Genomic DNA, 27,841 nt, shown 5'->3' with positions numbered 1-27,841 from the left:
CCTTGGCTCTGCCACTGCAGGCACATCTTGGCTCCCATCAGTTCTTGCATGACTGGTTCAGGGGCTGAGAGACAGACACTTGGGACTGCTGGACACATGGAGATGCAAGATCCCCAGGACAGCTGGACCTTGGAGCTGTCACATACCTGGGGCTACCAGACCTCCAGGACAGCCAGATACCGTGGCTGTCGGGCACCTGGGCCCACTGGACCCCTAACACAGCCACATCCCAGTCCTGTCACATATCTGAGGCTGCAGGATCCCCAGGACAGCTGGACCTCAGGGCTCTTGCACCCAGGGCTGTGGGAGCCTTGGAGCTGCTGGATCCCCAGGTCAGACAGATTCTGAAGCGGTTGCACGTCTGGCACAGCTGGGACCTGGAGCTGCGAGACTCCCAGGGACCTGGAGCTGCCAGACCAGGGGGGCAGTCAGACCCTGGTGTTCTTTGTCACCCGGGGCTGTTGATTTCCTGGAGCTGAAGGATCCCCGGGGCTCCCGGAGCCTCCAAAGCAGCATGATAACCTACCCCTGGTGCTGCCGGGCCCTGGGGGCACCCCAGACCCCGAGAGCCGTTGGACTCCCAGGACTCCCGGGCACCCGGGAGCTACTGGACCCCCGGGCTGAACTGGAAGCCAGGATTCGGCCGTGACTGGGAACACTCGGCAGAGCCTCCACCACTCTCTCCGCGGCCGCCTCACCGGCGGAGACTCCCGCGCCGGTCGGGGCCGTCGGGGCGGCGGGTTCCCCGCGGTGGGGAGGCGGTGGTCGGCGGCCCCCGGAGCCTGGCCCGGCGTCAGGGGAACCAATGCGGAATTTCCTGGCTGGCGGCGGGGCCCCTCCCGCCGCTGCCGAGAGGGGCGCGGGGGAGGCGGCGGCGGAGCTCGCACTGCGGCTTCCGCCCGCCGAGCAGCGGCCGGGGCAGGGCGGGCACCGGGCACGGCGGAGCAGCGGCGGGCGGGGGTGCGAGGGCAGAGCGCCCGGCCCCGCATGGGATGGGCCGGGTCAGGCCGGGCCCCGCCGCTCCGATGGCCATGGCGGCCCCTGGGCTGCGCCCGCCCCGCCGCGCCCGGGCCGGAGCCTCGCTGCTGCTGCCGCTGCTGCTGCCGCTGCCGCTGCTGCTGCTGCCGAGCCGCGGAGCCGCGCAGGATCTGAGCCCCCGCGGCAGGAACGTCTGCAGGGCCGGCGGGTAGGAGCGGCGGGGCGGGCAGGTGTGGCGGGGCGGGACGGGACGGGACGGGACCCCCCGACCCCGCGGATCGGGGCCCAGGGTGCGGAGGGATGCGGCGGGACCAGGGGATCAGGACCGGGTCCCTGCTCCTCCCTCTCTCCGCTCCCGAGCCGCTCCTCTGGTCGCCGTCCCAGACAAAGTCGACTTGTGCGGGGCTGCGGTGGGGGGAGCAAGGCACCGAGGAACGACGAGGAGCTCAGCCCGAACGGGGCCGAGAGCGGGGGGGCCGTTGGGCAGATCCTGATCGTTGGGCTTTAAGCGGGGACCTGGTCCTTGGGCAGACCGGGGCCGGTTCTGCCGCTGCCCATGGGTCAGTCCTGCTGCGGGGAGTCGGTCCTGAGCGACCCGGGGCCGGTCCTGCACACCACAGGGTGAGGATGTTGCGGGGAGAGGGTCCAAGATGCCCCCAGGACCGCTCCTGGATGCCCCCGGGGCCGGTTCCGCCGGGGGGAGCTGGTCTTTGGTGCTCGAATCGGTGAATGGTCTTTGAGGATCGAATCGGTGCTGTGAGGGGACCAATCCTGCATTCCGGGAGCCAGTTCCGTTGTGGGCAGCCGGTCCTGGGTGCCTCCGGGGATCGGGTTGCACTGGGAGGGGCCGGTCCTGCACCCCCTGGGTTGGCAGGATGCAGGATGCTCTGGGTATCCTGGTGGAGATGCCCCGGGATGCTTGGGATGATGGAGTTGGCAGCTCCCTGACCCTCGGGCTTGGCTTCAGAAAGTGGGTGCTGGCATTGCCTGTCTGTGTCCTGGGGTCACATCGTGCCTGCCCGGCCGGGGACGAAACCGTGGGAGCTAGCACCGCCTTTTCCGTGCTCCCAGCGCCCTGTGTGCAGTGTGGAGCAGGGCATCACCTCGGGCCGAGCGCTTCACCGCAGCGCTGGGTTTGGTGCTGGCCGGGCACTTCTCCAGGCTGGCTCCAGCCCGGGTGGCAGCGAGCCCGCAGCCGCTCCCGCCCGGCCGGGAGAGCTGAGCCCCGGCCCTTGCTGGGGGGCCCAAGCCATAAATGCACCTTTACATCGCACCGTGAGGTCAGGCGAGTCCACAAAGAAAACATGTGCTGCGAGCCAGAGGGGCCGCATAAAGGCTCCATTCAGCCGGGCCGCGGGGCGCTGGTGCCCCCTCCTCAAATTACAGCCTGGCTTTCCTAAGGAGATTTTTCAGGAACCAGAGCACCCGCGGCTCCCGGCCCTGCTGTTGCTCGCCAGGGGAGGATGAGGGGAGTGGACCCTCCCTGGCTGCCGATGATCTACCGGACTCAGTTCCCAGCAAAATTGCCACCACGACCCAGGGTGGCAGAGGGGATGTGAGCAGTGTCCCCCACCCTTGTTGGGGGTGTATCCCACCCCACGTGCTGGGAATGGGGTGCCTGGGGGCTCTCCCTTGCACAGGGATACCACCCATCTGCTGGATGGAGGTGAGGGGAGATGCTGTACCCAGCACTACAGGGCTCAGACCAGCTCCTTGTGCCCACCCATCAGTGCCCTGGGGTGCACAGGAACACTGGCTGGCAAGCAGGGCAGGGTGCACAGGATGGGCAGGTGGGTGCTGTCCATCCTTCTGTGCTGAGTGGGTCCTGAAGGCAGCCTAGGAGCCAGGCAAGGTGGGATGAGACAGTCCCTAGGAGGCTGCTGAGGTGATGTGGGCATCATTTTCCACCCCTCACCCTTCTGCAGACCCTTCTTCCTTCCCCACCCACACCTTTGTCTTTATTGTGCTGTTCCTCTCTGGAGGACACCCCAGGTGTCACCATCCAAATTCACCTTGGTGGCCCCAAGAACCCAGCACAGGTGCTGCAGGACCTGGGGACAGGGACCACTGGGCTGGGGGTGGCTTGAGGAGGAGGTCCCAGTGTCCTCCACCCAAGCTTGATAAAGCTGATGGTTGGACTCTTGGCCATGTGGCTCTTGGCACAGGTGGACATCCATCAGAGGTGCCAGCTTTGGGTTTCGGAGGGCTCCAGAGGATTCTGCTTCAGCCCTTCCTTGAAACTCCTGAGACCTGGCTAGTGAGCCAGAAGCTGCTTGGGGTGAAAGAAAAGGGCCTATGCAGGAGCAGTTTGGTGTTGCAGCAGTTTGTGCTGCATGCAACCTGCTCCTGAATCTGCAGCTTTTATACTCAGTTGCAAGTTGGGGTCACCCTCCCCCAGAGCTGCCCTTTGGGGTGCTGGCAAAGCCCTGCACACGTGGGCCCTGCTGCCCCTGGCCTGCTCTCACCAACGTTCTCTTTGGGTCATCTTTGAGTTTTCCCTCATTTTCCTTTTCACTCTGCCCTGAAGTCCCTTTTCCACACACGATCCTGCTCCTGCTTGCCCCAGGGGAGCTCTCTTTTGCCTGTGCCCCAAGGCTTGGGTCAGGCAGCTGCAGCTGGCATCGGTTGTAGGGAATGCTGCTGGCCTAGTGGTCCCAAAAGCCCTGTGTGCCACCTGGGGAGAGCTGTGTGGCACTGAGGAACGGGTGACAGGGAGAAGGAAGGAGCTCAGCACCAGGGTGATGCTCAGAGGAGCATAGGGGAGAGGAACACCGTGGGTGGCTGTGTGGCTGGGGAAGGTGACGCAGTGCTGTGAGGTTTGGGGGGACACTGTGCACCTGCAGGGCTCCTCTGCAGCTCTGCCCAGCAGGTTGAGAGCAGGGAGATGTCACCACAAGCAGTGGCTCCCACCCAAGCCCCAGGGTCTCTCTCCTGCTTTTAAGGGAGGGGGTGAGATTGCTCCTCATTGTTCAGGGGGTTCTGCAGCAGTCTAGATAAAGAGCCTGCGTGGGGACCCCTCTCCATAGCCACAGTAAAAAGGATGTGCTCCAGGGAGCAATGCAGGAGATGCATCTGCAAGAAAAAAAAACACTCAGCCTCGATAGAAACTCTCAGAACATCTGCAGAGGTCCTACTGCTGCCCCACATCGTTAGCAGGATGTGGCCATGTGGCAGGAGGGGTAATGATGGTGCCGAGCGCTTGTCCCTGCAGGTCGTGGCTCTGCCCATATACCCCCTCCTCCTCCTCCACATCCAGCCCCAGCCACATCTCAGAGGCAACTTTTCTTTCTTCTTTTTATTCCTCCCCCTACCCCCCCCCCCCAGCACTGTAGTGCTTTGAAGAAAAGGGGAAAAGTCTTTGCACTGTGCCTGTCTGTGGTGGATTTGACCATGCAATGGGTCCACCATAACTCCCAGGGCACGTGGAGCAAGCCCACTTTGGAGAAGCTGAGACCACAAGACATGGTTAAGACTCACACCCTGATGGGTGCTGGTCACCTCTGACAGCCAGCACCGCACCCTGATGGGTACTGGTCACCTCTGGCCAGCACCAACCCCTCCCTGGGGCTGGCCGTGCTCAGGGGCCAGTCCCTATGCCACACTGGCAGCATCAGTTACCCAGTACCGCATCCCAGCTGCCTCTGCTTGCACTGGGAGAGGATTTATTTGCTGTCAAAAGCTGCTGATAAGTGAGAGGGGAGCTGAGCAAGAGGGGTGTGGAGGTGGGTGGCAGGCACGGGGAAGGGGAGATTAGTTATCAGAGTTATCAGCGCAGAGATAAGCACCAACCCCGTGGGCCAGGGTCTGGCTGGTGGTGGTCGTGGTCCTGCTGACCTCCTCCATCTCACAGCAGGGGAAGGGTTTTAGCCTCCTGCCACTGTGGTTTTTTGTGGCTTCCTGTCGTCAGCGTTTTGGTGCATCCCCTGTGATGCCTCTTTCAGTGTCCAGGATGAGCTGTTCAAGGCAAGCAGAGGAGATTCTCTTTGCAAACCTGTGGTGTTTTCATCTGAAAGAAAAAAAAACAACCCACCAAACACTGAGTTTCTAAAGGGTGGAGTGGTGAAAGCAACCCCGGGTTGGGACAGCCTGTGCCCTTGGCTGTGCCATGGCAGGCTCAGGGCACCAGGGCCACTGCCCTGCCTGTTCCCAAGCATCCCAACGCAGCAGACCTGGCGTTTTGGGGTGGCCTGTCTGAAGCCTCTTGCAGAGAAGAACCTTGTCTCCAGTTTACCCAATCCCTGAGGAAGTGGTTTGGTCCTTGACCACCCCACCCCCTCCCCGCCCCCCACTTTGCTGTTAACATCCCTTGCATGCTTGGCCGGAGCTGAGCGCCCCCCCACCCCCACTCAAGCCCTGGGGGTCTCTGCGTGGGGGGTACCCTCTAGCCGCCATTGCAGCGCCTTGCGACCGCTTCCAGGGGCTGCAGAGATGGAGCTATTTTGGGCTCCAGCTGCAAGGCATTTTTTCCAGGCCTTGAATCATTTTTGTGGTTCTTTTCTGCCTCCTTTCCAATTTTTTCACCGTCCGCCGCGAAAAATGGGACGCGGTGCTGCCGCCTCAGCCCCGCCGCTGCTGCCCGCCCTGGGGCCACTGCTAGGAGCTGCCTTCAGCGCCCCCTCCCCTCCCCTTCCCCCCGCCCCCAGTGCTTCCAGTGCCCGCATCTGGCTGGGGGGCTGCTGGCAGCTCCTTCCTCGGCCCCAGGACGAGGCGGTCTGGCAGCCAGACGCGGTCCTGTGACTTCGCTGGGTTAGAGCGAATGCTTCCTCGCTGTCTCCTCCTCCTCTGCTGCGTTTGTTACATAGAAAGAGGAAAAGGGGAAGGGAAAAAAAAAAAAACACCCAAGCGCATTCCAGGCCCTGCCGCCAGCCCCGGCCCGGCCCGAGGCTGTCCCTGCCTGCAGCAGCCGCTCGGGCTGTTTGCGACCCTTCAGCATCGTTCCCGTGTCACCAGCAGGGACCAGGCAGTGCCTGCCGGACCCCCGAGGTCGAATAGGTCACCCTAGGGATGGGCAGGAGTCCCTCAGCCCAAGGGATCCCTGTGGTGCTCCCCATTCCTGGGCTTCAGTGTTGTGAGTCCTCCAGCTTTTAGGGGAGGGCATTGAATAAGTGTTGTGAGGTCGCCCTGCTTGGTCACTGCCTGTCCCATGCCAGCAGGGAGCTGAGCATCTGTGGTTGAGGGCTCTGATGGGGGTCTGAGACCTTGTGTCAGTGTTGTCTGGGAGTCAGGCTTGCACCAAAAGTGCTTCAACTTCAGGAACCCAGCAAGTTCCACCTCAATATGAGGAGAAACTTCTTTTCTGTGAGGGATGCTGGAGCCCTGGAGCAGGCTTCCCAGAGAGGTTGTGGAGTCTCCTTCTCTGGAGCCTTTTCAAGCCCACCTGGCTGTGTTCCTGTGTGAGCTGCCCTGGATGACCCTGCTCTGGCAGGGAAGCTGGACTGGATGATCTCTGGAGGTCCCTTCCAACCCCTAACATTCTGTGATTCTATCATTCTATGGCTAATGATCCTGTGCATGGTGCTCCCTGGAGGTGACACCACTCAGGGTCACACAAGGGCTCCCGGCTGCCTGCAGCTAGCATTGCCCAGCTGGTACCTGGGGAACACCCCCTGGGAGCTGGCTATGCTGCAGCCATCCCAGCAGAGAGGTTCCAGCCTGCCTTTGGGCACCATCCCCAGGGCACTGAGCAGTGAACTTGGGCTTTGGGCCATGCTGAGTCTTCCTGCAGCAGTCAGGCAGCACCAAGCAAGTCCCTTGAGTTGCAGGCAGGGCAGGGCTGAGCTGAGGGGAGATTTGTTTGCCAGCCCTGCACCCATGAGGGTTTGAAGGTGCTGCTGGTGCTGCCTGTGTCCTTCCCAGCCTGCTCCCAGCTCCTGCTGGCACCTGGCATGGAGGGTGCATGCTGGCATCAGGCTGCAGGCAGGCAGAGCATGGGGGATGCTGCTGATGTGGGCACTGCCAGCCCACACTCACACCAGCACCTTCCTGAGCAGAGAAACAACCAGGAATCTGGCAGCAGGCAGCCTGCCATCCCTTCCTGGAGCAGGCAGCTTTGCCAGACCCTTGAGGCAGAGCAGTTGGTTATCCCCTGGGACATTTGCAGCCTTCCCTTTTTTGTTTTGGTTTGGTTTGGTTTGGTTTTTTTCCCAGCTTTTGGGAGTCTTTGGAATTTTTCTGACAATAGCAGTTGGAAACTCAACTTTTGTTGTCTCATGGCTCCTGATTGATGGGGGGAAACTGATCCTGCCCTCAGCTGGCTGGTGGGGCACCTCAAGCCAGTACCCACAGGAGCTCCCCCTCCTCCACCAGATCTGTGCTCCCTGCCATGGTAGAGAAAGAGCCAACAGCTTCCTTTGCCCCAGGGGGCTGCAGCAGCCCCCAGCCATGGTTCAGCTGACAGCAGGACCTCTCACCATCCCAACTTCAGTTCTCTTGGTGGGGTTTTGGGAAGCACCAGGGCTCTCTGAGGGCTGTAACCATCTCTGGTGTTTTGGTTTGTTTTGTTTTTGCCCCTGCAGCTCCTCAGTGCTCGTGTGCTGCCCAGGATGGAGGCAGCAAGGAAGTGAATGTTTGATAGGTAAGCACCAGTGGTTTGCTTCATTGGGCACTGCTCATCTGCCTGTTCTCTACTGAGCCCTCCTGGCTTCACCACTGCTGTCAGTGGCCACCCCAATGTGTCCTACAGCAAGGACTCCCTGTCCTGAGGACCTCTGGCTGACCTGGGCTCCAGGGCTGCTGGAGGCTGTCCTGCCTCCCTAGATGGTGCAGGTGCTTCTCTGAGACCCAAAGGACAGCCAGATGTGCAGCTTCAGGGATGGGACCAAGAGATTCTGCAGCAGTGTGGGGAGCCAAGCCAGAGCTGCTGGTGGAGGAGAAGCTGCCAGGACCTGGCTCATGTCTGTCGTGGCTCCACTGGGGAGAAGCTGCTGAGGCAGAGGGGTGCCTGGCAGGTGGGGGCCCCTCAAACCTGCAGGCAGGACAACCTCCCTGGGCACGGGGGGGCGGATCTCACTCATCCTCTGCACTACAACACAACGCAGGAGGTTGTTTGGGGGCTCCTCTGCTGTTCCCCACAGTTCTGGGCTGGCCCCAGGAGGGCTGTAGAAGCTCTGTGCACCAGTCCATCTTGCCAGCTGTTTGCAGCCACCAGCAAAAATTGAGTAACCAACTAACCCACCGTGCATGAGCCCCCCATAACTGCTCGCTGCATGCACGGGGTGCCTGTGTGCTGGGAACAGGACAGGGACCCTCTTGTTGTGCCAGCAGGAAGAGCCAGGACAGGGTGTTCCAGGACCAGCAGGGGGGAGGATGTTCCCACCAGCCAGCTGTGCCCATCTCCTTTCCCCCTTTCAACCTGCTTCTAACCCTTTGACTCACTGCTCCTAACCTGTGTAACTCTGTCTATTTTAGGGGGTTCTATAGTATCCATCACCGTAGGTCTAAGAACTCCCAGGTAAGGTGGATGGGGGGAGGGGTGGTGTGGTGTGGTTCTGCTCTCCCTCTCCTCCTGATGGCTAAGGAGGCTCACCCAGGGCCACGCAGGATCTGCCAGCGCTGCCAGTTCAACCTCCTGCCCTGCTCTGGGCACTGACCCCAGCACCAAGTCCCCTCATCAGGAGAGGGCTTGGAGATGTGTGGGTGGCAGTGATGCTGTAAGGAAAGCAGGGAAGGGGACAGGGGGACTGTGCTCGTTGCTGCCTGCAGCCTCCTCACCTCATGTCCCTGTGCTTCCCTGGAGCTGCCTCTGCCAGCGATATGGAGCTGAGTTAGGGACACTGCTCCTGGGCACGGCTGGTGCCAGGGACTGGGCCGGGCTGGGTTGTGGGAGGCTGGTGGCTAGGATGGAGCTGAGAGGGGTGGGCAGGAGGCTGGTGACAGTTTTTCTGGCAAGGCTCCTATCCAGCCTGCCTCGGCCGCTTGCCAGGGCGGCCACAGTGCCACAACTCAGCAGCACCTGGAGTGCCACCATGCCCCCTCCCCTTCTGCTCCGCGGGACTGGGAAGGAGCAGGAAGGAGCCCAGCGGTGCTTGTGCTCATGCCTGCCACCTGTCTGTCTGTCTGTCCATCCAGCTGTGTGCGAGGGCAACTTCACCTGCAAGGAAAACGAGGTGTGTGTCCGGCCTGGCGAGTGCCGCTGCCGCCATGGGTACTTCGGTGCCACCTGCGACACCAGTGAGTACCCGCGGCCACCCGCGTGTCCTCGGCGGGGCTCCCCGGGGTCACCCCGGGCTGTTGGCTCATTCCAGAGCTCTGCCCGTGCCCATCCTTCTGTCTTTGTCCCTTTCGGGGGCAGTCTCTTCTAAGATCCAACGTACCGGGAGCTTAGTGGGGGGACGCTGTGGTTGAGAGATCCCACTGGGACTGGGGGCGGTGAGGGGAGGAAGGGGAGGTGGGGGAGGATGAGGAGGTAGGGAGAATGAGGAGGGGGAGAGAGAAGGGGGTGGGGAGAGAGAAGGGGGTGGGGAGGGAGGGTTCTCCACTGAAGTCCAGCCGTTGGGGGTGTCTGACGGGGCGGTGCCCAGGGCTGACAGCTCTGCCCACGGAGTGTCCCCGGCAGTTCTGGGGTCCCGACTGCAGGGAGATGAGCAGCTGCCACGATGAGGAGGTGGGGAGGGGTGGGAGGGATGGTTCTCCGTGAAGTCCAGCGTTGGGGATGTCTGACGGGGCGGTGCCCAGGGCTGACAGCTCTGCCCACAGAGTGTCCCCGGCAGTTCTGGGGTCCCGACTGCAAGGAGATGTGCAGCTGCCACCCCAACGGGCAGTGCGAGGACGTGACGGGCCAGTGCACCTGCAACCCCAACCGCTGGGGCCCCAAGTGCGAGAGCCTCTGCCTCTGCAAGCACGGCAAGTGCGACCAGCGGACGGGGAAATGCGCCTGCGAGCCCAACTGGTGGGGCCCCCAGTGCTCCACCTCCTGCTACTGCAGCCACAACTCCCAGTGCGACCAGCAGACGGGCAACTGCCTGTGCCAGCCCGGCTGGTGGGGCCGCGGCTGCAACAACCAATGCTCCTGCAACAACTCGCCCTGCGAGCAGTTCACGGGGCGCTGCCAGTGCCGGGAGCGCACCTTCGGCCCCCGCTGCGACCGCTACTGCCAGTGCTATAAGGGCAAGTGCAACCCGCTGGACGGCACCTGCGCCTGCGAGCCGGGCTACCGGGGCAAGTACTGCCGGGAGCCCTGCCCCGCCGGCTTCTACGGCCAAGGATGCAGGAGGCGGTGAGTGGCCGGGCGGGGCGGAGCACTGCCGGCCCCGCCGTGGCACTCCGGGGTCGCTGGCGACGGGAGGGGGTGGCAGCAGCGGGGGGTGACTCGCTTGCCCCGCTCGGGGGTCGTTGCAGGTGCGGGCAGTGCAAGAGCCTGCAGCCGTGCACCGTGGCAGATGGGCGCTGCCTGACCTGCGAGCCGGGCTGGAACGGTACCAAGTGCGACCAGCCCTGCTCGCCCGGCTTCTATGGAGAGGGCTGCGAGAAGCTTTGCCCCCCCTGCAAGGACGGCCACACCTGCAACCACATCAACGGGAAGTGCTCCCACTGCAATCCGGGCTGGATCGGAGACCGGTGAGTGGGGCTGGGCACTGGGCTGGGCTCGGGCAGAGTGATGCCCAGCCCCCCTGCTGCTCCTGGCTGGCTGCCTAGGGGGTTCTGCAGCCAGGAGGGGAAGGCAGGGATGCGCTGAGCCCCTTGACATGGCCACAGGGTCAGAGAGAACTTTCAGGGCCCCTGCCTTACACTCCTGGGTAACGCTGGGTGCTGAGCTGCGGGATGCTGTCCTGCAGACTCTCATGCCTAGGAGGTTCTGCAGCCAGGAGGGGAAGGCAGGGATAGGCTGAGTCCCTTAGCATGGCCACAGGGTCAGAGAGAACCTGCAGGGCCCCTGCCTCACACTGGGTGCTCACAGCTGGGAGGCTGCCCTACAGACTCCCATGCCTAGAATCACTTCTGGTGCTTTGCAGCACCCCAAGAGGGCTGATGACTGCACACACAGCAGGCAGGAGGGCCGAGGGGGTGCCAAAGGCCCTCAGGAGCTGTGGGAGCTCCAAACCACCTGCTCTTCCTCCCTCCCTCCTTCCCCAGGTGTGAAACCAAGTGCCGGAACGGGACGTACGGGGAGAACTGTGCCTTCGTCTGCAGCGACTGCGCCAACGGCCAGTGCCACTTCGAGACCGGCCGCTGCCTCTGCCACCCCGGCTCCCATGGCACCTAGTGAGTGACCCTCAGGGTGCTCAGGCACCTCCTGCTCCTTTGGGTCCTGCGTGATTGCCAGCTGAGATGTTTCTCATGGCAGAAGTGCTCGTGGGCATTTGTAACTCAGATGGGTTTTAGAGCCAAGGGGAAAGGACAGGCTGGGGGGAGCCATCAGCAGTAAGGTGACCCTGAGGGGGAGAGGAGGGAAGGGCTTTAGGGAATGGACACCTGCTTTGGGGTGTCACCAAAGAAGAGTAACCAAGGTGAAGTCCTGTGAGGAACAGCTGAGGGAACTGGAATTGTTTAGTCTGCAGAAGAGGAGGCTGAGGGGAGGCCTCATTGCTCTCCACACCTCCCTCACAGGAGGCTGGAGCCAGCTGGGGGTTGGTCTCTTCTGACATGCACCAAGTGACAGCACAAGAGGAAGGCACCTCAAGTTGTGCCAGGGAAAGCTCACGTTGGGGATTAGGAAGAATTCTTTCCCAGCAAGGGTTCTCAGGCTCTGTCCCAGGCTGCCCAGGGAGGTGGTGGAGTGCCCATCCCTGGAGGTGTTTCCAAGCTGTGTGGATGTGGTGCTGAAGGACTTGGGTTAGTGGCAGTGGCTCAGCAGCAGGGGTGGGACTGGGAGCTCTGGGGGAGTTGTTGGACTTGGTGAGCTCAAAAGTCTCTTCCAGCCTCAGCAGTTCCATTTTCTGTGAACTGCCTCTCTGGCAAACACAAACGCCATCAACAAACCAGGGTTTGCTGGGTTTACTTTTTTGAAGTGCAGTGTGGAGTTTTACCTGAAAGGAGGGAGAAAGCCACATCCTTGCACAGCAAATTGTCTCATGGGCATGGCATCTGCCAGGTGCCCCTGCTGCCAGCCAGGCCTCCCCCTTTCCTCCTGTCCAAGGAGGGGGCACAAGGATCATCAGCTTCCTACTCACATCCCCAGGTGTTATTCCAGTGTGGGTCTGAACTGCTGTTTGCAAAGGTGAGGAAAAGCATTTCCCACCCAGCTGGAGCACACAGGCAGCTCCCCCAGGTCCTGCCAGGCATGGTGGAGGTTGGAAGGGACCTCTCGAGCTCATCCAGTCCAACACCCACCCCCCCACCTGCCCCCAAAAGCAGGGCACCCACAGCAGCTTGCCCAGCATCACAATGGCTGGGGTGGGGTTGGAAGCTCTCAAGAGAAAGAGACTCCACAACCTCTCTGTCAGCCTGCTCCAGGCCTCCAGCACCCTCACACCAAATATGTTTCTCCTTCTGGGTTCCAGTTTGTGCCCATTGCCCCTTGTCCTGTTGCCAGCCCCCACTGCCAAGAGTCCAGCCCCAGCCTCTTGCGCCCCACAGCTCCTTTATCTCCTGCTGAGCATTGCTCAGCTCCCCTCTGGGGCTGCTCTTCTCCAGGCTCAACAGCCCCAGGGCTCTCAGCCTTTGCTCCTCACAGAGATGCTTCAGGCCCCTCAGCATGCTGGGGATGTCCTCACCATGCAGGGGTTGTCCTCTCAGCTCTGCACCAGGAGGATCATAGAATTCTAGGCTGGCTTAGGTTCAAAGGGACACCTCTCAACTAGACTTGGGTGCTCAAGGCCTCATCCAGCCTGGCCTTGAACACCCCCCAGAGAGGAGGCATCCACAGCCTCCCTGGGCAACCCATGCCAGAGTCTCACCAGCCTCCTACTGAAGAAGCTCCACTCTAACCCTGCTCTCCCTCAGCTTCAAATCATTCCCCCTTGGCCTGTCTCTAGACAACCTCATGGAAAGTCCCTCCCCAATGATAAAGGAGAAGCTGCTGAAGCATCTGTGGGGTGCCCAAAGCCCTTATCCGCCCCTCAGTACTCCCAGATGTGCCTGGATCCTCTTGGGAAAACTCAGCCTCCTCCACTCTTCCAAAATTTCAGCCTGGGGCAAAGATCTGGATCTAAACCGTGGGGTGAGGAGGTTTGGGTTGCCCAGAGGACATCCCAGCTGCCATCCTGCTGCAGGGAGCAGCAGGGCTCGGCGTGTGTCCCGGCTGGCACAGGGGGTGTGCTGGGCACGAGGATCGGCAGCGGCACCTTGAAAGTCACCGGAGCATGAAATGGGCTGAGCCAGCCCTGGGCACGGTGCCAACTGCTGGGGACAGCTGTGGGCCCAGGAGAGCAGCTTTGGGCTAGAGCCTGCTGGCTCTTCACAGCTGCAGCTGCTCTGCTCAGGCTGCTGCTGATTGGCCTGAAGACTGTGAGGCCATTCAGAGAGACCTGGACAGGCTGAGAGCTGGGCAGAGAGGAACCTAATGAGGGTCAAGAAGGAGAAGTGCAGAGTCCTGCATCTGGGGAGGAAGAATAAACTGCCCCAGGACAGGTTAGGAGGGGATCTGCTGGAGAGCAGCCCTGTGGAGAAGGACCTGGGAGTGCTGGGGGGTACCAAGTTCTGCATGGGTCAGCAATGTGCCCTGGTGGCCAAGAGGCCAATGGCATCCTGGGGGGCATTCAGAGGAGTGTGGCCAGCAGAGCCAGGGAGCTTCTCCTCCCCCTCTACTCTGCCCTGCTGAGACCTCACCTGGAATATTGCATCCAGTTCTGGGCTCCCCAGTTCAGGAGGGACAGGGATCTGCTGCAGAGAGTCCAAGAGAGGCTCCCAGGATGCTTGAGGGACTGGAGCAGTGCCCTGTGAGGAGAGGCTGAGAGCCCTGGGGCTGCTTAGTCTGGAGAAGAGAAGACTGAGAGGGGATTGAAGAAATGTTTCTAAAGAGCTGAGGGCTGGGGGGCAAGAGGCAGGGGCCAGGCTCTGCTCACTTGCCCCCTGGGATAGGACAAGGGGCAATGGAGAGAAAGTGCAGCACAGGAGGTTCCACCTCAACAGGAGGAGGAACTTCTTCCCTGGGAGGCTCCCAGAGCACTGGAACAGGCTGCCCAGAGAGGTTGTGGAGTCTCCTTCTGTGGAGACTTTCCAGCCCCCTCTGGATGCATTCCTGTGTGACCTGTGCTGGATTCTCTGGATCTGCTCTGGCAGGGGGGTTGGACTCAATGACCTTCCTTCCAACCCCTAACATCCTATGAGCCTGTGAGCAGCTTCTGGGTAATTTGGTGCCCACCAGAGCTGCCAGCATGCTGCAGATCCATCCAGGTCCTGCACCACCCTGCCTGCCCCAGCATGGAAGGTTGGGTTGGTTCTTCTGACACCCAGAGTCTGGTTGCTTTGGGATGTATTTTGTGTGCACAAGCCCTTGATTGCTTGTGGGTTGGTGCCTGTTTATGTATGTCCCACCACCTTGGTGACACTGCCAGGGAGGTCAATTTAATGGTGTGGGGGCAAATTGAGGTTCAAAAGGCCAAGTGTAAGGTCTTGCATCTCCTGCAACCCTCAATATCGATCCAGGCTGGGGGATGATGAGATGGAGAGCAGCCCTGAGGGAAGGACTTGGGGGTGCTGGTGGGAGAGAAGCTGGCCAGGAGCCAGCAATGTGCACTGGCAGCCCAGAAGGCCAATGGCAGCCTGGGCTGCATCCAAAGCAGCATGGCCAGAGCTGGAGAGAGGAGATCCTGCCCCTCTGCTCTGCTCTGCTGAGACCTCACCTGCAGGGCTTTGTCCAGCTGTGGGACCCCCAACAGCAGAGAGACATGGACCTGATGGAGAGGGTCCAGAGGAGGCCACAGAGATGATCAGAGGGCTGGAGAACCTCTGCTGTGGGGACAGGCTGGGAGAGTTGGGGCTGTTCAGGCTGGAGAGGAGAAGGCTCCAGGGAGACCTCAGAGCTGCATTTCAAGATCTGAAGGAGACCTGCAGGAAGGCTGGGGAGGGACTGTTCAGAAGGGGCTGTGGGGATAGGAGAGAGGCAATGGTTTGGAACTGGAGCAGGCAGATTGAGGTTGGACATGAGGAGGAAGTTGTGCACAGTGAGGCTGGGGAGACACTGGAACAGGCTGCCCAGGGCTGTGCTTGAGGCCCCATCCCTGGAGACATCCAAGCTCAGCCTTGCTGTGTCCCTGTGCAGCCTGCTCTAGCTGGAGGTGTCCCTGCTGCCTGCAGGGGCGTTGGCCAGGATGCCCTTGGAGGGTCCCTTCCAACCCAGTGCCTTCTCTGATCCTGTGATTCGATGTCAGGCTTAGCACACCAGGAGGGTCTGCTCTGACAGAGGAGATGCTTCAGGTCCGCTCCATTTTTTACTTTCTTGGAGGCCAAAGAAATCAAATTAAAATCAATGTGGGCACCTTCCCAGCTCGTGGCCTCTGGGCATTGGGAGGCCTTGGGGGTGCCACAGCCACATCCCTGCCATGCTGCGCTGGGCATCGCTTGTGTACCACTGAGGTGTCCCCAGCTGCAAGCTGCTGGGCTAATGACTTTTCCTAATTGCTGTTCCTGGTTGTCCCAGGCAACCAGGAGCAGAACAAGAGGACAGTCTCAAACTGTGCAGGGGGAAGTTTAGACTTGAGCTTAGAAGAGTGATTGGATTGGGCTGGCCAGGGAGGTGGTGGGGTCAGGATCCCTGGAGGTGTTTAAGAAGAGCCTGAATGAGGCACTTTGATAGGGTTGGGTGATAGGTTGGACTTGATGATCTTGGAGGTCTCTTCCAACCTGGTTAATTCTGTGATTTCTGTAATAGCAAAGCCCTGTGCAGGGAGCAGCAGCAGCCTCTGAGCTGCAATGTCCTCCTGCTCCCTGGGGATGAGGGAGTCCCGCTGGGTCGGAGTAGCCTGAAGAATTGTACCTCACTGTTCCCTGGAGGGCGGAGGGTCTGGGAAGGAGCAGCAGCCTGCGGGTGCCCTCCGACTCAGCCCATCCCTCCCCCCAGCTGTAACCTGACCTGCCCGCCCGGCCGCTACGGAGCCAACTGCGCCGAAGCCTGCAGCTGCCACGACGGTGCCTGCGACCCCCTGACGGGCGCCTGCCACATGGGTGAGTGCCCGGAGGGGAACGGGCCGGGCTGCCAGGGCCTGCCACAGGGCTGCCAGCGGGTCTGACCGCCTGCTTTGCCTTTGCAGAAGCCAACCAGCGGATGGGGGTGATCGGGGCGGGAGCACTCTTGGCGCTGTTGCTCACTCTCCTGCTGTCGCTGCTATGCTGCTGCTGCCTCTGCCGCAAGAAGGACGAAGCCCGCGGGTGAGTGACAGGGCCGGGCAAGCTCTTGCCAGGCAGAGGGCGGGGGGCACCTGTGGGTCTGAGGACAGCGAGGGACATCCAGAACCGCTGCAGGGCTGGGACCAGTAAGGGAACGCAGAGGCCACCCTGGGGAACCAGGCAGAGCAGCCCTGCCTGACTGGCACCGTCAGGTCCCCGGGGTCTGAGCAGGTCTCACTGCAATCCTCAGGGCAGTACACGACCGAGGGGGCTGATGGGGGGGGGGGGGGCTCGGGATGAGCCTTGCCTGGGGACCGCCTTCCCCCTTTTCCCTCTTGTGAGCCATCACTTCATGAGAGAGACTCATCCAGTCTCCAGGGGGCTGGAGATGATCTGCACAGGGAATCCTAAAACACAGTAAGGGCATCAAGGTATGACAAGACCCCCAGAACAAACCCCTGGGCCATGGGGTGGGACCTGGGGAGGGAGGGGGGGGGGCATGGGCTGCAGCACTGCCAGGTGTCCTGCATAAGGGTGACTGGGGCACGGGGGGACAAATTCCCGAGGCAGGGTTGGGATGCTGGCAGTATTTTGGCAGCACCTCTGCTGTGGAAGGATGGAGAGAGCCCCACTGCAGCGAGGGGAGGGCTGGCACTGTTCAGCAAGGGCTCAACAGCCCCGGGAGCTCTTCTGGCTGAAGAGGAAGCCTTCCCTCATGCTGCCAGCTGCTGCAGAGGAATTTTCCAGAAGCCTTCCCTTGCGGTCCTGCCAGCTTGATCCCAGCCTGGCACACGTGGCTGGGAGAGCCTGGGGTGTCCTTACCCTGCAGAGAGAAGCAGGGAGGCAGCAGCCCTGACTGCTGGGCTGTGCTACAGCCAGAGGGGAGGTGCTGAAACTCCTGGGCCTCTGCAGTGTCCCCAGAGAGCTGGGTCCCAGCAGCAGGCCCTTGCCAGAGCATCCCGAGGGACTGTGGTGGCAGTGGGCATAGAATCACAGAATTGTTTGGCTTGGAAAAGGCCTCTGAGATCATGCAGGCCAACCAGCAACCCAACACCACCATGGCCACCAAAACGATGGCCATAAGTGCCGTGGCCACAAATTTCCTGAACACTGCCAGGCATGGGGACTCCATCCTTGGGCAGCCTGTTCCAATCCCTGACCACTCTTGCAGCAAAGAAATTTTTCCTCCTCTCTAACCTGAACCTCCCCTGGCACAATTCCAGACCATTTCTTCTCCTTCTAGCACCTGAGACCAGGGAGAAGAGCCCAACCCCCACCTGGCTCCAGCCTCCTTTCAGGGAGCTGTAGAGAACCATGAGGTCTTGTCTCAGCCTCCTCTTCTCCAGACTGAACATCCCCAGCTCCCTCAGCTGCTCCTCCCCAGCCCTGTTCTCCAGGCCCTTCCCCAGTTTTGTTTCCCTTCCCTGGACCTGCTCCAGCCCCTCAGTGTCCCTCTTGGTTTGAGGGGCACAAAACTGAAGCCAGGATCCAAGGGAGTAGCACATCACAGTTTGCCTGGCATCAGCACAGGGAGCTGCTCACTGCTGTGGCTGCAGATAATTGCTGCAAACCTCAGCCCCAGGAGGCTTCAAAACCAGAGAGCAAATAAAGAGAAGCCACGTGTTTGTTTTGGGGTTGGGATGATTTTTATTTCAGTCAAGGATTCCTGGGCTCAGTTGGGTGTTTGTGGCTGTTTCGGAGCAGTGCTCCCAACAGCCATGGCTGGATCTGACCTTGCCACTACCCCTTGGCACTGCTCTGACCTGGTGCCCAGGGCTGGCAGCAGGTCCCAGGCCCTCTGTGCCATGGACACCTCCTTGATTTGGCGCTGCCCCACCTGTCCCAAAACCCCTTTGCTTTCACAGCATCCCTGAGGTGCTGACTCTCAGGCCTGTCCCCCCGTCCCCCACAGCAGGGCAGGGGGCCAGTGCCTCTCTGATGGGGCTGTCACCTCCACTTGCAGCTCCAGCCAGGACCCAGCAGCAGCCAAGAAGCCTCCCAGATGCCTGTGTGGGCGGTTCAGCCGCATTGGCATGAAGCTGCCACGCATCCCCCTGCGCCGCCAGAAGCTACCCAAGGTTGTGGGTAAGGTGCTGGGCTTGGGGAAGGAGGGCCAGGATCTGGGGGCTCTAATCCTGACAGGGCAGGTGATCACAGGGTGACAGGATGTTAGGGGTTGGAAGGAAGGGACCTCCGAAGGTCCTTCCCTGCAGGGCTGCTCTCCATCTCATCATCCCCCAGCCTGGATCGATATTGAGGGTTGCAGGAGATGCAAGACCTTACACTTGGCCTTTTGAACCTCAATTTGCCCCCACACCATTAAATTGACCTCCCTGGCAGTGTCACCAAGGTGGTGGGACGTACATAAACAGGCACCAACCCACAAGCAATCAAGGGCTTGTGCACACAAAATACATCCCAAAGCAACCAGACTCTGGGTGTCAGAAGAACCAACCCAACCTTCCATGCTGGGACAGGCAGGGTGGTGCAGGACCTGGATGGATCTGCAGCATGCTGGCAGCTCTGGTGGGCACCAAACTACCCAGAAGCTGCTCACAGGCTCATAGGATGTTAGGGGTTGGAAGGAAGGTCATTGAGTCCAACCCCCCTGCCAGAGCAGGACCATAGAATCCAGCACAGGTCACACAGGAATGCATCCAGAGGGGGCTGGAAGGTCTCCACAGAAGGAGACTCCACAACCTCTCTGGGCAGCCTGTTCCAGTGCTCTGGGAGCCTCCCAGGGAAGAAGTTCCTCCTCCTGTTGAGGTGGAACCTCCTGTACTGCACTTTCTCTCCATTGCCCCTTGTCCTATCCCAGGGGGCAAGTGAGCAGAGCCTGGCCCCTGCCTCTTGCCCCCCAGCCCTCAGCTCTTTAGAAACATTTCTTCAATCCCCTCTCAGTCTTCTCTTCTCCAGACTAAGCAGCCCCAGGGCTCTCAGCCTCTCCTCACAGGGCACTGCTCCAGTCCCTCAAGCATCCTGGGAGCCTCTCTTGGACTCTCTGCAGCAGGTCCCTGTCCCTCCTGAACTGGGGAGCCCAGAACTGGATGCAATATTCCAGGTGAGGTCTCAGCAGGGCAGAGTAGAGGGGGAGGAGAAGCTCCCTGGCTCTGCTGGCCACACTCCTCTGAATGCCCCCCAGGATGCCATTGGCCTCTTGGCCACCAGGGCACATTGCTGACCCATGCAGAACTTGGTACCCCCCAGCACTGCCAGGTCCTTCTCCACAGGGCTGCTCTCCAGCAGATCCCCTCCTAACCTGTCCTGGGGCAGTTTATTCTTCCTCCCCAGATGCAAGACTCTGCACTTCTCCTTCTTGACCCTCATTAGGTTCCTCTCTGCCCAGCTCTCTCTCCAGGTTTCTCTGAATGGCCTCACAGCCTTCAGGTGTCTCAGCCAAGCCTCACAGTTTGGTATCATCAGCAAACTTGCTGAGCAGACTCTCTGTCCCCTCATCAGTGTCATCACAATACCCTTTCCAGCCCCAAACACAGAGCAGGGTCCCCTGGACCACCTCAGTACTTGGTGTGAGCTGCCTCAGCCCTTTCTCAGTCTGCAGCTCCTTGGTGTTGGCAAGGGTGGGGCACCTAGTGCCTGGAGCTCTGCTGAACTGCTCTGTGAGGGGTTTAGGTTCCCCGGGTAGGGGAACAGTCCCTGTCAAGACACCAGAATACCTCATTTGCCCTTTTGGTCCTGAGCTAAGCCTGCCCTGGCTCTGCCTACAGCCTGCTCATCCCCACTGAGCACAGCGGAGCAGAGGGTGGAGGGGCGAAGAGTGGGTGAGCTCCCCACACTGCCTGGGCAAAGAGTGGGCTTGTAGGGGCATGCTTGCACCTGGCAAAGCCCCTGTCCTAGAGCTGTTGCTGTGCTTGGAGACTCCTTGCATCTGTGTAGCTGGGAGACACAGTCCCCACACGCTCTGAGCCCTGCCCATGCTTGTCCTGCTACGAGGAGCTGCCTTGGAGAGGACCTCGATGGATAAACCCAGGGGGAAGGCAGCACTCCCCACTCTCTGCTGGCCTGGGGCTCAGCCCTGTGCCCTGCTTCCCAAGGCCAGCACCTCCCTGGGCATCAAGATGATGGTGGGATGCTCTGAGCAGCCCCATTGTGGTGTACAGGAGCTCGGCATGAGGCCAGATCCCCCATTCTGTGCGGGATGCAGAGGTAGGGCAGGAAGGTGACCCCCATCTTGGCACACCATGCCTGAGCTTCAGCATCACAGCATCACAGCATCACAGCATCACAGCATCACAGCATGTTAGGGGTTGGAAAGGACCTCTGAAGGTCATCGAGTCCAAGCCCCCTGCCAGAGCAGGACCATAGAATCCAGCACAGGTCACACAGGAACACATCCAGATGGGGCTTGAAAGTCTGGATCCAGAGAAGGAGCCTCCACAACCTAATCAAAGCAGGAGGGAAGAGTCCTCACTGCATGGGACATGGCAAAGCCCTGCCCCTGTGCCACGTGCCCTGGGGCCAGATGAACATTCCTGCTGCAAGGATAACAGCCAACAGCAGAGGCTCGTGTGTGTGGAAGGGGCCCAGCAGGGCTTGGGGGAGCACAGAGGGTGCCAGAGTGTGGCAAGGGCAAGGGGGCTGCCTGTACCTTCCCCACACTGGCCCAGGGGCAGCTGGCACCCACCCAGCTGCTCTGTGTACGCAGGGTGGCAGCAGCTCTAGGAAAGGCTGTTGTGCCAGAGGGATGCTCAGGATGATCCCAGGTACCAGCAGGGTTGGGACTGTCCCTAGCTGTGGGGCTGGGGGCTCTTATTTCACTGGAGGGAAAGGCTTTGGCCAGGGCTTGCCTTGTGTTCTTGGTGTTGTCCTGCATGGTGGAACTGGTGTGGATTTTGGCATCTCTGTTCCAAGAGGGATCTGGAGGTGCTGGAAGGTGTCCAGAGAAGGGCCATGAGGATGAGCAGAGGGCTGGAGCTGCTTTGCTCTGGAGACAGACTGAGAGAGTTGGGGCTATTCAGTCTGGAGAAGAGAAGGCTCTGAGGAGACCTTCTTGTGGCTTTCCAATATCTTAAGGGGTCCTACAGAAAAGCTGGGGAGGGACTTTTGAGGGTGTCAGGGAGTGATAGGACTGGGAGGAATGGAGCAAAGGTAGAAATGGGTAGATTCAGATTGGGTGTTAGGAAAAAATTCTTCCCCATGAGGGTGGTGAGACACTGGCACAGGTTGCTCAGGGAGGTGGTGGAAGCCTCATCCCTGGAGGTCTTTGCAGCCAGGCTGGATGTGGCTGTGAGCAACCTGCTGTAGTGTGAGGTGTCCCTGCCCATGGCAGGGGCTTGGAACTGGCTGAGCCTTGAGGTCCCTTCCAACCCTAACAATTCTATGATTCTATGACCTCCCAGTCCCAGCAATGCCTCCGTTGCCCAGTGCTGGGCAAGGGAGACCTGCTGGGGACCCATCAGGCAAGCTGCATCCCTGATGGCACTGCCTGGAAGCCACAGTCACAGGTACACGGTGGCAGAGGCTGCCTGTTCCCTGTGTTGGTCCTGCCCTGGCAAGAAGGTTCAGGGGATGCTGAAATGCCCCATGCCAAGTGCCAAGTCAGCACTGGTGGTGCTCAGGACCCTGTGGGGATGTCATAGTGAAGGTGGTGGTGGCTGAAGCAGAGGATTCTTGGTAGCTGGTCACAGCCTGCAGAGCCTCTTCCAAAGCCATGCATTTGCTAGCACTGGGCCTGTGCTTGCTCGTGGTGAGGATGATCATGTTTGGGCCCATGTGGGAGAGCAGGCCTTGAAGCCACAATAAAGCCCATTGGGTACCTGGAAACGTAGGTGCCCTCCTTGAAAACTGCTGTCCAGCCTTGGCACCAGCTTTGGATCAGCAGCATCTCCCCGGGGATTGCACACAAGCTGGCACCCCAGCCAGCCACCTCCTGGTGCCAGAGGTTGGGCATCCCTGTGTGAGCAGGTTTCACAGGGCTTTTGCTCCAAGAGATATCAGTGGTACCAGTGTGGCTCTTGGCTGCATGTTGCCCTGGGGCTAACCTGGGCTTCTGCACCCCACCACCACCTATCCCCTCCAAGCTGCGAAGCTTAACCAGCCCTGAACATAATATTGACAGCAGGGAGCTTGGGATAAGCAGGAGGGGACAGCCAAGAGGCTCTCAGGCCACCCTCCCACATCCCCTTGATGTTTCATCCATCTTGAGACCCACCAGCTTCCGTGCAGGCAGGGCTGGGACTGGCACCCTGGGGCTGGCACCCTGGGAGCAGTGGTAGGAGAGGACCTGTGGGAAGCAGCCACACTTCTCCCAGCCCCATCAAGCCCTGGGGAGATAAATCCCAGGAGACCATGCAGGACCTTTCAAGCCCAGCTTTGGGAATGCTGCACATCCTTCTTTCTCCTTTGGCCATGCCCTGGGTCTCCTGCAAGTCCTGGAGGTGCCTTGTGGCCAGGTCCCAGCCACTCTGTCACGCCCCCTCACAGGAATCATCTCTCCCTTCATCTGCTTCCAGTGGGCTGCTTTTCATTTTCCCATGTTGGTTTCCATTACAAAGGGAAAAGCCAGGTTTAAAGTGCTGCTTCCCCCCTCTCCAAGAACCTTTGTTCTTTAAATATCACAGCTTCATGTGGCCTCCCTCTCTCCAAACCGTGCATGCCTGGTGGGTCCTGGCTGCCATCAGCCTCGTCACCCCAAGCAAGGAAAATCATTCTGCTGGGCATCCCCCCACCCACACCTGGGGTTGTTTTTGTTGGCAGACAGGGATGTGGGGCAAGAACCAGACAGTCCAAGCAGGAAATTGCAGCATGGCTTCATAGATTCATAGAATGGGTTGGAAGGGACCTTAAAGAGCATCCAGTTCCAACCCCCCTGCCACAGGCAGGGACACCTCCCACCAGCCCAGGTTGCTCAAGGCCTCATCCAGCCTGGCCTTGAACACCTCCAGGGAGGAAGCAGCCACAACTTCCCTGGGCAACCTGTTCCAGTGTCTCCCCACCTTCACTCTCAAGAATTTCCTCCTTATCTCCAGTCTCAGTCTGCCCTCCTCCTGCTTCAATCCCTTGCCCCTCGTCCTGTCACTCCAGGATGGTTGGGACATGCAGGACAGGTTGTGGAGACCTGGAAATACCCATGTGTGGTGCAGGGGGATCCTGCCTTTGCCATGGGATTGTGCTGCAAAGCTCTGCTTGGGCTTGGAAGCAGCTTAGCACCATCCCAGGGCACAGGAACAATCTGGTGGTGCCCAGCTCTCTGGGAGGTCTGAGCCCCCTCCACCCAGCTAGGTGCTGCCATACCTGAGGGCAGTGCTGAATCTGTGGGCACCTGGGGAATCCCCATGGGGTGGGCTGGGACATGAACTTAGCCAGCAAAAAGCCTTCAAAACAATCAAACAGCAAAACCTCCTGGCACAGACAACTGCCACTTCTCAGCCTTTCACTGCTCACCTTCTGTAGTTTTGGGTTCTTAACCATGGAAACTGAAAGTCCTTTGAACAAGAAGTTTCTCCTCCCTGGGTTTTCTCTTCCTCTTAGCTTCTCTATGGGGTGTCCCCACAGCAAGGCAAGCAGCTCCAGGATGAGGGGGGATGCTTCTCTGCAGCTTCTTCAGGATGGAAAGAGCTGGCAGAGGGGTTGAAAGGGGCACAGTTAGGAACAGAGAAGGGCAACAAAACTGGGGGAGGGTCTGGAGAACAGGGCTGGTGAGGAGGAACTGGGGATGTTTAGTGTGAAGGAGACTGAGGGGAGGTCTTATTGCTCCCTACAGCTACCTGAAAGGGGAGTGAGGCTCTATCAGCTCCTAGAAGGAGAGGAAATGGCCTGAAATCGTGCCAGGGGAGGTTTAGGTTGGAGGTGAGGAAAAATTTCTTTGCTGCAAGTGTGGTCAGGGATTGGAACAGGCTGCCCAGGGAGGTGGTAGAGTCCCCATGCCTGGAGGTGTTCAGGAAATTTGTGGCCATGGCACTTGTGGATGTGGTTTAGTGGCCATGGGGGTTGGTTGGACTGGATGGTCTTGGAGGGCTTTTCCACCCCAAGCACTGCATGATTCTAAACAGCAATGACATTCCCCTGAGCCAGCATCTCTGTAGCATTTTTCCACTGGCTTTTGCAGAAGGGGGAGGAAGAGGAAACACCAGGGGTGGTGCTAAAGGGGGAATTCATGCAGTTAAATCTGGCAGCTCATTTCTTTCCCCAGGAAGGGAATGGTCACAGTGCCAAGGCTTTCTTTGTGGGGTGGTTGTGTTGGGGTTTGCAGCTCATGGATAACCACCAGGACACTCACCAGGTCCTCATGGGGCCCAGGGTTTTGGCTGGATCATGCCTCCACCATGTTCATCCTCACTTTGGGTAACTGAAGCCCTGCTGTGGAGAGCGGGGGAGGAATGGGGATGGAAGGCTTGCACAGGCCCTGCTGCCCACAGCCATTTGTCACCATCACTGATGGGTGAAGACTTTGAGGAGACCTTATTGTGGCCTTCTACTATCTTAAGGGGGCCTACAAGAAAGCTGGGGAGGTACTTCTTAGGGTCTCAGGTAATGATAGGACCAGGGGGAATGGAGCAAATCTAGAAGTGGGGAGATTCAGACTGGATGTTAGGAAGAAATTCTTCACCATGAGGGTGGTGAAACACTGGAACAGGTTACCCAGGGAGGTGGTAGAAGCCTCATCCCTGGAAGTTTTTAAGGGCAGGCTGGATGTGGCTGTAAGCAACCTGATGTAGTGTGAGGTGTCCCTGCCCATGGCAGGGGGGTTGGAACTAGATGATCTTTGAGGTCCCTTCCAACCCTAACAATTCTATGATTCTATCATTCTGTGGGTGCTTGTCTGTGGGTAGGAATGTGTGGCAAGAGCTGTCCCCACACCTGGGCTGCTGCCCATGACCCCAGCAGTCACCACCACACTGGCCAGGGAGGAGCTGTGCAGCATTCCCACCTTCCTGGCTAGCATGGAAGCTGCCAGGGCCCAGGGCAACAGGCACTGACAGCAGTTCCTTGGCCTTGCAGTGGCCCACCATGACCTGGAGAACACCTTGAACTGCAGCTTCATCGAGCCACCCTCTGTGGTGGAGCAGCCTTCCCCATCTTGGTCGTCCCGCGGCTCCTTCTCCTCCTTCGACACCACAGACGAGGGGCCGGTGTACTGCGTGCCCCACGAAGGTGAGCAGGAGGAGGGGGCACTTGTCCCAGGCAACTTCAGGTTACCACCAGGGGCCACCTCCTGCTCGATGGAGAGGCATCACCCTTGCACCCTGCGGTGTAAGACTGTGTCACTCTGGCTCCTCAGCCGGGAAGGGATGCAGGTGCCCAGTGTGGCCTCCCACACAGTTTCATAGCTCCTTCCTCTGGTGCTTCCTGCTCCAGGGTTGTTTCTAAGAGCCCTCTTTGTGCTGGGGTCCCTGACTGGGATAGGGGCAACGAGGGGTCCTGGGGACACGCTGGGGTGCTGGGGGGAAGCAGGTAGGATGCCGTCCCACCTTGCTGCGGCAATACCTCAGTCCTTCCTTTCCCCGGGGGCGCATCCCTGCCTGACACCTTTGTGCCGTCTTCCCACAGAGAGCGTGGGCGACAACAGGGACAGGGGGACGCCTGCCGGCCCTGGGGACAAGCTGGTGGCCCCAGCCGGTGGGGAAGAAGGAGGCGAATACACCTTCCTGAAGGAGACGGGCTCGGTCAGAGCCTTCCCGGCTGACAGCAGCGAGATGCCCCTGCTCAAGTCCTCCGACAGCGAACGATCCTCCTGCGGCTCGGGCTCGGCCGCCGCCGCCGCCCTCTACGCCCGCGTCGCTCGCCACTCCAAGCACTCCAGGGAGGAAGAGGAGGGCGCCGCCGACCCCCGCAGCCCCGGGAAGCCGCCATCCCCAGAAAGGACCAAGCCTCGTCCCCCGGACCCGGCCACAAAGCCCAAAGTCTCCTGGATCCACGGCAGGTACGGCTCCAGCCAGTCCAACTCGCTGCCGGCTCCCAGTCGGTCACCGGAGCGCGCGGCTGCCCGTTCCGGCAGCCCCGAGCAAGGGCAGGACTTGGCCAAGAGGAAGAGGAGCCCGAGCGAGACATCGGCCGGCGTTCAGGGCAGGGCGGAGGAGAGGGGCGGTGCGCGGGGCAAAGAGAAAGCGCAGAAGCAGCCCAAGGAGCCTGGCGGCCCGGAGGGCAAAGCCAGCCTCAGCGCGGAGCCCCAGTCGCCCTCCAAGCCCAAGCAGAGGAGTAAAGCCGGTTTGGAACCGACGGAGGGCATCAACGGGGCGGTGCAGAGCGCCTTCCGCAAGATGGGAGCCTTCCAGCAGCCGGAGCGGCGCGCCGGGGACAGCCGGGATGCTCCCCGCAGCCCCGGCGCCGGCAAAGCCCGCTCTGAGCCCCTCCCTCCGCAGCTGGCCTCCGAGCTGGCCGCCCAGCTGAAGGAAAAGACTCAGAGCCTCAACAAGGGGGACGGGGGCAGCCGGGCGAACGGCGTGGGTGCCCAGCGGGAGAAACCCACCCCTCCGCAGAAAGCCAAGCGCTCGCCAGCCGCCGCTGGGCAGAAGACCGGCAAGCCCTTGCTGCCCACCTCCCCCCACCTGCAAAAACTGATCCCCGCGGCAGTCGAGCCGGCGGCCGGGGAGCCCAAGCGGGCGGAGAAGCCGAGCGGCAGCACCAGCCAGGAGCAGGCGGTGCCCAGCGAGCAAGCCGTGAAGAAAACCCCCATTAAAAAGCCTCCCAGGAAGAAGAGCCGAGAAGCCGGCCTGGAGCCGCCCAGGGCAGCCGCTGTGCCCGCTCAGGCGGTGCAGTGACCGGGGAGCTGGGTGCCAGCCCCGCACCGGCCAGCTGGGCACTGGGAGGAAGGACGTTTGCTGGCACAGCCAGCGGACATGGAAGCCTGGACTGGGCAGGGGGCACTGGAAGAGCCCTAAGCTTCCACTTCCCCAGCCTCCATCTCTCTCAATCCCCTTTTCCCCGCCGCAAGACCTGGTCCTCCCCATTCTGTGCCCTGCTGCCTGCTCCCTGCCCAGGTCTGGCAGCTCACGCTCCCCGCTCAGGGGCAGGGCCGCCGGGGGGGGGGAGGGGAGGCATGTGTGGCACCACCCCCATCCCCAACCCCCTCACCCCTTTTTAGCAGTATTATCACCCGCATAAGCAGCGCTTCTTGTACTCGACCCCCTTCCCCCCCGGTATATCCTGCAGTAACGGGGTCGCTCGTTTCCCGCGCCCCGCCCCGGCCTCGGGTTCACGGAGCGCGGGAGAGGGAGGAGGCTGCTGCTCAGTGCCCAGGGCATCGCCGGGGATCTGCCCTGCGCCCGTCACCACCAGCAAACCCCCACAGCCAGCCACCCTGGGCTCCGGGCACGGCTAACCATTGCCAGTCTCATGCCCGGCGTGGGGGTCGAGCTGGTTTCGACCGATGCCTCCCTCCCCTCCGCCCTCTCCCCCTCGCCCCCGGTGTTGCTCCTGGCCGGGAGGAAAGCACGGAGCTGGGCGCCCTTCAGGTTCCCGCGTCCCATCCAGTGGAGCTGGAGGGATTCCTTGGTACGACAGAGCCTGGCACCTCTGCAGAGCGCTTCCCCAATAAATGTGTATTTCTTCTCTAAATGGGTGCCACCTCAGTGCCCGCCTCTGCCCGCGGGCAGGCCCTGTGCTGGGCACCGCCCCTGAGCGAGCTGCAGGGGACAGATCACAGAATCACAGCGTCACAGAAACATTCAGGTTGGAAAAGAGCCTCAGCATCACCAAGTCC

The 27,841-nt window shown here is 60.6% G+C and overlaps 1 protein-coding gene across 1 annotated transcript; it reads left to right on the top strand.

Moving 5' to 3' along the window:
* Nucleotides 1-96: 96 nt before the first annotated feature.
* On the top strand, nt 97-26,900 carry SCARF2 (scavenger receptor class F member 2). The gene is given in 13 exon segments (XM_054392585.1): nt 97-104; nt 667-873; nt 875-1,186; nt 7,494-7,552; nt 9,046-9,147; nt 9,673-10,192; nt 10,315-10,533; nt 11,050-11,178; nt 15,917-16,020; nt 16,107-16,224; nt 18,146-18,267; nt 25,141-25,293; nt 25,690-26,900. Coding segments are annotated over 13 exon segments (3,264 nt in total).
* The last annotated feature ends 941 nt before the right edge of the window (nt 26,901-27,841 follow it).

This window comes from Indicator indicator, chromosome 26 (assembly GCF_027791375.1).
Source record: "Indicator indicator isolate 239-I01 chromosome 26, UM_Iind_1.1, whole genome shotgun sequence".
Taxonomy (NCBI): domain Eukaryota; kingdom Metazoa; phylum Chordata; class Aves; order Piciformes; family Indicatoridae; genus Indicator; species Indicator indicator.
The sequence above is the reverse complement of the archived record's forward strand: the minus strand, read 5'-3'. Positions and strand labels throughout refer to the sequence as shown.